Genomic DNA, 10,905 nt, shown 5'->3' with positions numbered 1-10,905 from the left:
TTTTTTTTTTTAATCAATAGGGCGACTTACAGATTTGAATGTTTGAACGCCGCTGTGAACGTGTCACAAACATGAGCACGACTCTATGAGTTTGGGACTGGTAAACCGCAAGACAAAGTGAGCTTAGTGAGTATTTCTGATCATTTCCCACGTGAAGGTGAGTATGAGAGGCTCTATAAATGTTGCTACGTTTTACATCTAAATGCATATCGCCCAGCGATATCGTGCTCTATGGCGTGGTCAAGTCCGCACCTTGATTTGTGCCGTAGCTAAAGCAGCCTTCACCTCATCAATTCCAACTTCCTGGCGGTGGAAGATTCCAGCGGCTAGGGCAGCTTCCACTCCTGTCTGCTCGAACACCTGCACGAAGTGTTCCTTCTTCCCCGCCCCGCTACTCGCTACCACAGGTATGTGCACACTCTTTCGGACGAGCGTCAGCAAGTCAATGTCGAAGCCTTGGCCCGTGCCATCGCGGTCAATACTGTTCAGAATGATCTCTCCCGCGCCGAGTTTTTCAACACCTTGGGCGAGCTGCACGACTGACAGCGGTCGGTCTTCCCTTCCGCCTTTGACAGTACATTGGTACCACCAGGCTCTACTGCCGTCCTTCTCGGATACTACCTCCTCTTTGTACGGCCCATCATAACTTCGATCGACGTAGACCCTGCGCGGGTCGATGGAAACAACGACAGCTTGCCGCCCATACGCATGCGCAATCGTCTCGATCGCACTGGTCCCGTCTCCCTCGCCTATCTCCGCGTCCGAAGCACGAGCCCGCATCCGCTCTACGGCATAGACGGCCTCGGTTGCGATACTCACCTTGTCGGCACCAGCGCGGAAGTATGCACCAGCGACCTCGAGTGCGGAGCGCGGCGTCCCGTCCGGGTCGACTGTGTCCTTGATCCCACCTCCGATGGTGAGGGGGACAAACACCTCCTCCGCAGCTGCGCGCACGACTGCGAGCATCGGTTGGTCTTGCAGCGGCGAGTGGCGAAACGACGTGATGTTCATGAGGCAGAGCTCGTCCGCGCCGGCAGCGTAGTATCGTGCGGCGAGGGCAACGGGTTTGCCCAAGTTGCGCACGGCGCCGGCAGTGCGCGTTCGCAAAGACTCGGCGCCGGCCTCGGATGGTGCTTTTTCGCGTACATCGTATTGATCGCCCTTGGTAACGACAAGATCACCATTGTCGTTCGAGCGCACGTCCATGCACGCAATGACACGTTTTGTCAGACCATCTTTCGCCTTGGGTGGTCGAGGAACACATTTGCCAGGAGACGACGATGCTCGGGATGACTCGGGCTGTCCTAGCCATGCCGCAAGAAGATCGAGACCGGCTGAACCTGACTTCTCGGGATGAAATTGTGTGCCGAAAACGTTACCCTTGCGAACAGTGGCGACAAAGATCTCCTGGCCGTACTGTGTGGTACTGTGAACCCATTGTGCGGCTTCGGGCGTGTTCCAGTCGTACTGAGCGCGATATGAGTGGACGTAATAGTAATGGTTGGACTCCTTCAGGCCCTCGTGATTTGCCGGGTCGATGAGCTGCACTGAGTTCCAGCCCATATGGGGGACGGACTTGTCGATGCTAGAAAACTCCTCTATCACAGCGGGTATCAGGCCCAAGCCGGTAGACGCGGGGGACTCCGTCGATGATTGGAAGAGAACCTGCATGCCGATGCAGATTCCAAAGTAAGGTTTTCCGGAGGCAATGTATTCCCTGAGAGGCTCGAGGAAGCCACGCGAAACAAGGCCGTCTATGGCACTTCCAAATGCACCGACACCGGGGAATATGAGGCTCTAGAAGACGAGGAAGTGGGTCATGTTGAGATGGATAGAATGGACGGAAGGACTGACGGTAGCCTTGTGGAAGTCGGCGGGGGATGATATCCACTGGAAGTCATGACCAAGTTTTGCGAGGGTGTTGGCGAGGCTCTGGACGTTGCCTGCGCCGTAGTCGAGGAGGTAGAGGCCCATGGCGGGAGGAGGAGAGCAGGAATCTAATCTAATCGCGGCCTGGACGCTGGCGCACACGGGCGCCTGCGCTCCAGCGGCAGGATGACTCCAGCGCCCTCGAAATTTGGGCGGGCAGGGCTGCCTCGCCCGCATCTGGCCCAAAGCTCATCATGGCGTCTTCAATCAGCATCCCCCAGTCCACCCCTGCCCCCCACGCCGTCGCAGTCTCCCCCTCCAGTCCCTCCATCCACGACAGAATGGCCGCCTCCGTCGCTCGCCGCGACTCCCTCGTCTCCTCAGCCGTGCGCATACCCAAGGTCCTCCATCCGGTAGACAACGAGGATCTCAAGCTTCTTCTCCTCGAAAATATCAGCCAGGAAGCCGTCAAAACATTCCGCGCACAGGGGTTCTCGGTCGACCACTACTCCAAGGCCATGTCCGAGGACGAGCTCGTGGAGAAGCTCCCCTCATACCATGCCATTGGCATCCGGAGCAAGACGAAGATCACCGAGCGAGTCATAAAAGCAGCCTCGAAAGTGAGTGTCTCCTTTCCGCACGCATTCTTTCTACTCAGACATCCTACCCTCCTAGCTCCTTGTCATCGGCTGCTTCTGTATTGGGACCAACCAAGTCGATCTTGCTACCGCAGCAAAGGCCGGTATCCCTGTGTTCAATTCGCCCTTCTCCAATTCGCGCTCTGTCGCAGAGCTCGTCATCTCCGAAGTCATCGCTCTCTCCAGACAATATTTTGAAAGAGCCTCCGAGATGCGCCAGGGTATCTGGAACAAGCAGTCAAAGGGGTGCTGGGAGGTCCGTGGAAAGACCTTGGGCATAGTTGGATACGGCCACATCGGCTCCCAGCTCTCTGTCCTTGCGGAAGCGCTCGGCATGCGCGTCCTGTTCTTTGATGTCGTCACCATCATGCCCCTCGGCTCCGCACGACAAGTCGACAACTTGAACGCCCTGCTCAACGACTCTGACTTTGTCACGCTCCATGTCCCTGAACTCCCCGAGACGACAAACATGATCTCTAGAGAGCAGCTCGCGCAGATGAAGAAGGGTTCGTACCTCGTGAATAATGCGCGGGGGAGAGTGGTGGACATTCCAGCCCTAGCCGACGCGTTGAAATCGGGTCATCTTGCTGGATGTGCCCTGGATGTGTATCCTGTCGAGCCTGGAGCCAACGGTTCGCCGTTCGACGACCAGCTTAACTCCTGGGCAAGCACTCTTCGTTCTATTCCGAACGTCATCCTGACGCCCCATATCGGCGGGTCGACCGAGGAGGCTCAACGCATGATTGGAGAGGAGGTGTCGGCTTCTGTCGCCCGTTATCTCAATTACGGCTCCACTGTGGGCTCTGTCAACTTCCCAGAAGTCGATCTACGGGCGATCAGCGCAGAACAACAACAGGGGGTCAGGCTATGTCACGTCCACAACAACATCCCCGGTGTGCTGCGACAGGTGAATGAGATCCTCTCGCCGTACAATGTGGAGAAACAATACTCCGACTCGAAGGGCGATGTGGCTTATCTCATGGCGGATATTGCGGATGTCAGTCCGAGCGATGTGAACAAGCTGCAGGAGCTCATAAGCAGAACGCGGGCGAACATACTTACGCGACTCTTGGTGTAGATATGTATATGCTTTGTGCGTGAAAAGCCGGTATTGCGGCATGTAGGTATCCGTGGCTCAAATAATGGGTTAGAGCTGTATGTTAACATCCATTCAACTGGATGCCTCCTAATACGTGGATTTGCAAATGTAATATAGCATTGTAATATACATCATCGACGGGAATAATTCATGCATGCATGCATTACCTACGCAGTGCAATATTTGAGTATCAATCCGCTCCCATGAGAAAGAAATCTGATAATCCGGCGCTGAGGATTCCGAGTATCCACCAGCATGTCCATACAGACTGATATCATGCATCCTCTTCTGGATCTCCAATACCACTTGCAAGAATAGCGAATGTTGTCTCAGACTCCGGCAGACACGGTGAATCATATATTTTAGCTTGTCGGTTTACACCACGTCCTTTCTTCAATTGAACCCTAAGATCATTAACTTCAGCTTGGCCAGATCGATCACAGATTACGCATTCCACGTACCGTGTCGTCGATGCATGTGCCAAGATGTTTCCTCCGATCGGCTTCTTCTCGTTAGCAACGTATGGGCCCGCAGAGGCGTCTGGATTCGACATGACCTGATTTGACATTACAACAGCAATCCCGAACTGCAAGTCATGAATGATCAGCATACAATGCTCGGTGAGAATCGGCCATGATGGAATCGTACTTCATCGGCCAGCCGTTGCAGTGTACGAAGGAATTTGCCGAGATGAGCCTGACGTGCAGACAGCTCACCACGTCCATTGAAATCCGTCCGATAAAGAGCAGTACAGGAATCGATAATGAGCAAGCAGAATCTACGAGATGTATGGTGAATCACGGTCGCCAACGCGCATACATGCAGTAGTCGATCAGATGGTCTCACCTTGATTCTGACATCAACGCACTCGCAGAGGTTAGAAGCTGGTATTGATGATCTGCGTTGTACGCCCTCGCGTACGCGACATTGTCAAGTACCTCCTCTCCGTTCAAGCCTAGTCTCTCCGCGACAGCCAGGAGCCGCACAGGACGGAACGTGCCCTCTGTATCAATGTAGAGACATTTTCCCTCCCCTCCACCCATATCAACAGGTAGCTGACACGTTACTGCTAGCGTGTGGCATATCTGCGATTTGCCAGTACGGAACTCGCCAAATAACTCGGTGATGGAACCAGTTTCTATGCCGCCGCCAAGCAGAGAGTCAAGATTCTTCGAGCCAGTTGTTATATGTACTAGTTCTGATCTCCGCGCGTGTACTTCCGTCGCACTCTGGAACCCCAGCGGGATGATCTTGTGGGCTACTCGTGTCTCAACGACTAGTGACCTTGCCCAACGGAGATGAGACGCACCTTCGGCCAGGATCTTATCCGCCTTCTGCTCTGAAATACCCTTTATTTGCATCAAGGATTTCTTGGGGGTATATGCGACTGCCTCCACTGTATGCAGGCCTGTCTCGGCGAGCTTCTTGATGTCTTGCGCATTGATGCCCGCTTCCTGGAGCTTCTGGACAAGAAGAGGCCCGGATGCTTGAACCTGTTCGTCATCGTTCTGAGACGTCTGAGAAAGAGACGCCATTATTTCGAAAGTTGTGGTGAGTGAGCAGGAGACTCGAAGGTATGGATCAAGCCGGTCACCAAAGCGCACAAAGCCTCATAAAGTCCACGCGTTCATCACGTGGACGCGTCACCATAAGTACTCTGAGTCTGAGTCTCAGGCGACGTCGAGATCCATCTGCGACAGTCGGGACTCCAAGACTCACTGTCAATTCATCTCAGATTGCCGTCGACTCTCCCTTATTGCTCCTCTGAGAGCCGCGACAATATCCTTCTTGTTGAGATGACGGGCATTTTTTGAGCTGACAAGAGCCAATTTTTCTAAAGTAGCCCAAGACTCTCCGAACACTAAACAGGTCGTGCTGTATTCGAGTATTCTCAGTCGGCTCGGAGAGTCAGGCGGGTCGAAGTCGGATCTCGGTGCATACGATTGCACGTGATACGGTTGATCGCCTGGCACGCGCCAAGTTCGACGCCCTGCACAGTGCGCTCTCTCCACCACAATGTCCTCGCAGGACAGTCTCCCATCGTCCCGTCCCTCCCTATCAGATCCTCCATCTCAGGATGCGATTGCTCTCTTTGATCTGCATCTCAAGTTCCTGACTGACTCATACCTGAGCTTCTTTCAAGAGCGGTGCGCATATCTGGCTTCTTGATGGCGCGCTTTCGTCTAACTTTCCCCGCAGTCGCAGGATAGAAGAGACATAGTGTGTCTGACTCGCGTGCTCTACCATTTCTGTTGATAACACTTTTCAATCAGTGTCGAATCGCTCCTGAGACTCCATCGCAAGGTGAAGACTGTTGATCTCATTCTCGATGACCCGAGTCGTGGTGGTGACTTGAACACAACGCGAGCTGCTTGGGCTGAGATACGGGACAACATTGCAAGAGGTGTGCAATATTGTTGTATCCCTATGGAGAACCAAACCCTGACCATTAAGCAGAGGCCGACACTCGTGTGGCATTCCTCGGCACCCTGACCACAGACGTCGTCAGTCCGTTAATGGCTCTGAAGGTGCGCATTATTGTATTCACATGTATGCTGAGCACGCATGCGATTCGACCAGCTTAGGAAACACAAGATCGCATTCGAAAGCGTGTCAAAGAAGACTTGAAAGAGGCAGTCAATACGCACACGGACTACTCAGAGAACGTCCTACCCAGATTGAAACGCAATTATCTAAAGAAATGCCAAGATGCTGAGGTATCTACGTCGTGTCCTTGTATTTTCTTGTTGTGACATCCCCACAAGGACTACAGAACCGCCGCGGCAGCCGTCGCGTCACAGCAAGCTACGGGTTCATTTGACCCTACCACTGGTAGTTCTGCGATCAAGCCGAATCCAAATATTTCTGCACGGCCCATTGTGACCGCACCACAGCCACTCAGGCCACTTGACCGCCGCCCGTCCGTCGGCGCCCCTTCCTCCCATGCACGTTCGCCTTCTACCTCGACGGCCTTGCAAGATGCATTTCATCAAGGTAGAAATTGTGCCTCTTTGGCGTAAATAATTCCTGAACTTTTTATATAGGAAAGAAAGGGTTGAATCAACTCATTACACTACTTGACAAGGGCGGAAACATGAAAGATCTTTCTGGGCGTTCTGACAATGCGCTGCGCTCCGTACGCGCCAAGCGCGAGGCAGAAGAGTCAGGTTAGTGGGGTTGTTTCGTCTTTACCTGATCGACCGGTTCTGAGGGCCTGTTTCTGAAGATAAAGAATACAGGAAAGGCGTTCATTGGTTGGAGACACTGCGCCTCCGCAGAGTGAAAATACTTGAATCCGGTTACAATGTGCGTGCGCGTTGGTACAACCTACAAAACACCATTGACAGAAGTACAGAGCCTGGAATCTTTCGTGCGCGAAGCTGCGGAGATTGTGAAGGCCTCACTAGTGCGATATACGGACAATATGGTGTACGCTATCCCAATCTCTCTGACCCATTGTATGAGATGGCTTACGATTCTGATATGTGGATTGCAGTGCAACATCTACAACACAGATCCAAATTGCGGAGCATGGTCGACGGATCGTCGAGAAGATTTCTTCGGAGAAGGACAGCGCATTAATTGGAACCAATATTCCTCGAATGCTCTTAGCCGCTGTCCCGAAGCCCGTATATTATTACAATTACAACGTTGGAGAGTGTAAAGACCTCATCTTTGGCGTCAGCTTGGTAGATTATGCCACTGCTCGAAACCTCACTGAAGGCGAAGTCCCGAAGATCGTGCGGGTGTGCATTAAGGAGATTGAGAGAAGGGGTTTGGAAGCCGAGGGGATTTATCGAGTGAGCCGTCATGGTGGTCGCGAATTTGGAAGATTGACTGACATCTGCGACAAAGGTGTCGGGCCGGCATGCTTCTGTCCAGGAGGTAAGCATCAGACTCGGAATTAATCAGGCATGACCTTACGGTCTTGTTTACAGCTTCAGCACAAGGTCGAGCGTAACGAAACATCGTTTATGTTCAATTATGCCATAGACGACGTCTACGCTGTGGCATCACTTCTGAAGGTATCCCACGCGTTTCAATGGGATCTCTCCTGTTACTGACATAGTAATTCAGCTATATCTTCGTGAATTGCCGGAGCCGTTGTTTAAATTCCCTCTTCAAGAGCGTATCCAGCATACTGAGGAGCTTGGTGCGTTTTTATATGTGAATATATGCCGAGTGAGGCTGATGGCTGTTTAGATGAACATAAAGCCAATGACTTCCAGCTATTACGCAGTAAGATTCGAAGATTACCACCTGTCCATCAAGCCACCTTGAAAATGATCGTTGAACATTTAATGCGTGTGGCTTCAAACTCCGAGAAGAACAAGATGGATGCCAAAAACTTGGCTATCGTGTTTGGTGCGGTCATATTTGGGGAGGATGAGATGCCCAAGGGTGGTGATTTGTTGAGTGTGCAGTCTTGGAGGGTAGCTATTCTGGCATATGGGGTGCCTTCAGCACTAATACATTCATCTATAGGACACGTTAGCGGAAGACCTCATAATGCATGCGCAGACATTGTTTTCATCCTCGGGATCACCTCCATTACCTTCGGCTCAGCTGGTAGGAGAATCTACTCTTATGGTGCCTCACGGCCCCTCGCACACCAAAGTACCAAAGATAGGGCCTCCGCCATCGCCTAAGCGCAGCCCACCACTCTCACGCTCTCCATCTTTACCACCCCGACCACCACCTCCCTTTAGTGGTTCCCGTTCTCCAGAAGATTTTACGCCCCAACTGCCCCCTCATCCGCCTAGCAGCATACATCCATCCCTACGCACAGGTCCGATGTCTGCTCTACCCTCACGTCAATCACTCCCTGTTCAGCCAAGGACTATCGAAAGTCAGATGCCACCTCCCCTGACCGCGCCGCTGAGGGCGCGTTCGAGGAGTAGAGAAGGTCGCTATGCGCCACGTACGACGCCGAGGCAGCGGGAGATGTCGCCTGATCAAACGGTACAGTCTAAGGAGACCAGGCTTACTCCCCGAACAACTCCTCAATTGCCCCCACGAGCACTGCTTCCGGATGACTTTACAGGGACTGAGATGAAAATTTTCACCGAAGCGGGTTCGCCGAATGAAAGACCCAATGGTCAAGAGCGGACTCCGGATGGCAGGGGAGACGTCCCGCCGTTAGCGTCATCCACATTAATCGTCAACAGCGTGAAGTCATCGTCAAGAGAATCAATACTTACGTCCGATCTTGACACTCTTCCGAAGTCACCAGTGGCTGTCCAGTCGGTTGTCCCGGGCGTAGAAGCTGCTACATCGACGGAGTATCCGCACTCGCCCTTCTGAACGATTTTTGTATCCGTACTGGTTGTTGTACTACTTGGTTGCCTTGTTGTATTCAATGTCATGGTAATGTCCGGGCTCGTCTATCTGTCTTGATAGTTCTATAGGTGATCGTTAATAATTCAGACACTTTGTATACGAGACTGAGCATTAATTTATGCGATCAGAACATTACGACGTATAATACGCAGAATGGATACACAGTGCGTAAGCATTAGATGGCTGTAAACTGCTGGCAATCTCAATATTCATCGTTGTCGTCTATCCCCTCGATCTTGACCAGTGATTTTGCTCATCCGCGCATTTGAACACGCGCGCCGCGCAGCCATATGAACGTCAGGCAGACATAGAGGCCACGTCGCAACCCAGCACCTGCAGGCTGTCTCCCGTAAGTAGACATTTTATGAAAAACATACAGAGTGGAGGAGGACGGTCTCAATAAAGACCGGCAGGCTCATGAGGCGAGAGAGAGCGACTCTATCCACAACCGACTACCGTTTGCGCCAGAGCGACATGTCCTACATCTCCTCGATAATTTTGTGCTTCGCAGTCCGAACGGAACACATACTATCCTCGTGCACGACGTCCTTCGCTCTTGCGCAGACCTCAGGGACTTAGTTCGAAAGCCTGCATGACAAATATGCAAGCAGATCGTGCAAGGCGTCGTTTTCTTTCGTAGTCATGGCGTGGTGCACAGAGGCGAGTTTGTTATTACCCACAATTCGAATTTCGAACTGCACTCTAATCGCCGCTGATTTTTTGTCAACAGATTTGCACGCAGGAAATATCGGGATCAGTCTACAGGCTTTACTGGAAAAGTATTCTGAAGATGACATTCTTAACTACTTCGGTCGGCCTGAAGTTTCCCTCGTCTTTACTCGCCAGCCGCTTTCTCGACCCGAGGCACCTCCGCCACATCTCGACCCACCTATTCCTCTCGCATATTATCTCAAAGATACCGATCCGTCGTTCAACGAATCTCCTCTGCACGTAGAGATCATGGATCTTGGCAATGGTCAGCCGAATGTTTCCTCTTATGCTCCATTTCGCCTCCCTCCTAACGCCTCAAATCGAATGTCAGCTGCAATGTCTGACGAACCTCCACGCCCGTCGTGCACACCCGCAGCCGTATGTGCGCCCGAAATTTTGTTCGAGCGAGTGACAAGAAAGGCCGATTTTCCTTCAACATTTGCAGGCGACATCTGGTCTCTCGCATGCACGGTAACTGGTCTTTTTTGGTTACAATGCTGCGCTGGCTGATAATGGACGTGTCGTACGAAATCGTTTTCGGGGCGCACGTCTTCCACTTCGCTTCTCCTAACAACGCACTCCTAGCTAACACGGCAAAACTGTGCGGCGAAATTCCTCGAGAATGGAGCGCGCACTGGGAAGCTAGCGAGGAGCTCAAACGTCTGAGTGGCAGTATGGCTCTGACGTCTTCTCAATAGTATGTCCCGAACTGGGCTTACGCAGTTCCAGCGATATCTAGGACGACAGCTGATGCGGAATGGAAAAGACGGCTAGACCACTATGCGGGGAGCTTGACGGCGGCGGACGATGTCGCTGAGTTCGGCGTCCTGTTAAGGACGATGCTGGAGATTAACGCGAGTGCGCGGCCAACTGCTCTCGAAGTATTGCGTCATCCGTGGTTTGTCGACTGCTGAGGAGGATACTCACGTATGCAGAAGGATCCAAGCGCACGGTAACGGTAGTATGTCGCGCGGACGGACGGTGGCGGAAAGTCCAAGCCCGGGAACTGTGCCTGAAGTGCTATCCCCCCTGACTACGCCGCAGAGGGCGCGCTCGAGAAGTTGAACAAGGTCACAATGCACATGGCGCTGGGGCGGCGAGAGAGGTCTAATCAAACGATACGATCCAAGAAGACCAGGCTCCGAACAGCACCTCAATTAGCTTCACTGCTTCCGGAGTCTGGGACGACTATACGGGCGAATGAAACCCCTAATAGCCGAGAAACGCTGTTGATCTGGACTTCGGATG

The 10,905-nt window shown here is 52.5% G+C and overlaps 5 protein-coding genes across 5 annotated transcripts; 3 read left to right on the top strand and 2 right to left on the bottom strand.

Moving 5' to 3' along the window:
* Positions 1-240: 240 nt before the first annotated feature.
* Positions 241-1,974, bottom strand: FIBRA_02384 (uncharacterized protein; the record flags this gene model as incomplete). Its single annotated transcript, XM_012324247.1, has 2 exons — positions 241-1,797; positions 1,855-1,974. 2 exons carry the CDS (start codon positions 1,972-1,974, stop codon positions 241-243), a joined length of 1,677 nt encoding a protein of 558 aa, XP_012179637.1.
* Positions 1,975-2,123: 149 nt separating this feature from the next.
* FIBRA_02383 (uncharacterized protein) lies at positions 2,124-3,585 on the top strand (the record flags this gene model as incomplete). The annotated part of the gene is made up of 2 exons (XM_012324246.1): positions 2,124-2,489; positions 2,545-3,585. 2 exons carry the CDS (start codon positions 2,124-2,126, stop codon positions 3,583-3,585), a joined length of 1,407 nt encoding a protein of 468 aa, XP_012179636.1.
* A 295-nt stretch (positions 3,586-3,880) lies between these two features.
* On the bottom strand, positions 3,881-5,141 carry FIBRA_02382 (uncharacterized protein; the record flags this gene model as incomplete). The annotated part of the gene is made up of 5 exons (XM_012324245.1): positions 3,881-4,010; positions 4,068-4,192; positions 4,255-4,384; positions 4,453-4,864; positions 4,916-5,141. The coding sequence occupies 5 exons, from the start codon at positions 5,139-5,141 to the stop codon at positions 3,881-3,883; spliced, it is 1,023 nt and encodes a 340-aa protein (XP_012179635.1).
* Positions 5,142-5,622: 481 nt separating this feature from the next.
* FIBRA_02381 (uncharacterized protein) lies at positions 5,623-8,910 on the top strand (the record flags this gene model as incomplete). The annotated part of the gene is made up of 15 exons (XM_012324244.1): positions 5,623-5,753; positions 5,806-5,826; positions 5,880-6,010; positions 6,064-6,134; positions 6,192-6,323; positions 6,372-6,600; positions 6,651-6,773; positions 6,833-6,912; positions 6,962-7,035; positions 7,103-7,406; positions 7,462-7,491; positions 7,545-7,631; positions 7,684-7,759; positions 7,810-8,039; positions 8,092-8,910. 15 exons carry the CDS (start codon positions 5,623-5,625, stop codon positions 8,908-8,910), a joined length of 2,538 nt encoding a protein of 845 aa, XP_012179634.1.
* A 453-nt stretch (positions 8,911-9,363) lies between these two features.
* Positions 9,364-10,571, top strand: FIBRA_02380 (uncharacterized protein; the record flags this gene model as incomplete). Its single annotated transcript, XM_012324243.1, has 3 exons — positions 9,364-9,403; positions 9,677-10,035; positions 10,356-10,571. The coding sequence occupies 3 exons, from the start codon at positions 9,364-9,366 to the stop codon at positions 10,569-10,571; spliced, it is 615 nt and encodes a 204-aa protein (XP_012179633.1).
* Positions 10,572-10,905: the final 334 nt, after the last annotated feature.

The sequence above is a fragment of the Fibroporia radiculosa genome (assembly GCF_000313525.1).
Source record: "Fibroporia radiculosa TFFH 294 genomic supercontigs, scaffold1239, whole genome shotgun sequence".
NCBI classification, from domain to species: Eukaryota; Fungi; Basidiomycota; class Agaricomycetes; order Polyporales; family Fibroporiaceae; genus Fibroporia; species Fibroporia radiculosa.
Note: the sequence above shows the minus strand (reverse complement) of the source record. Positions and strands in the feature narration are given on the sequence as shown.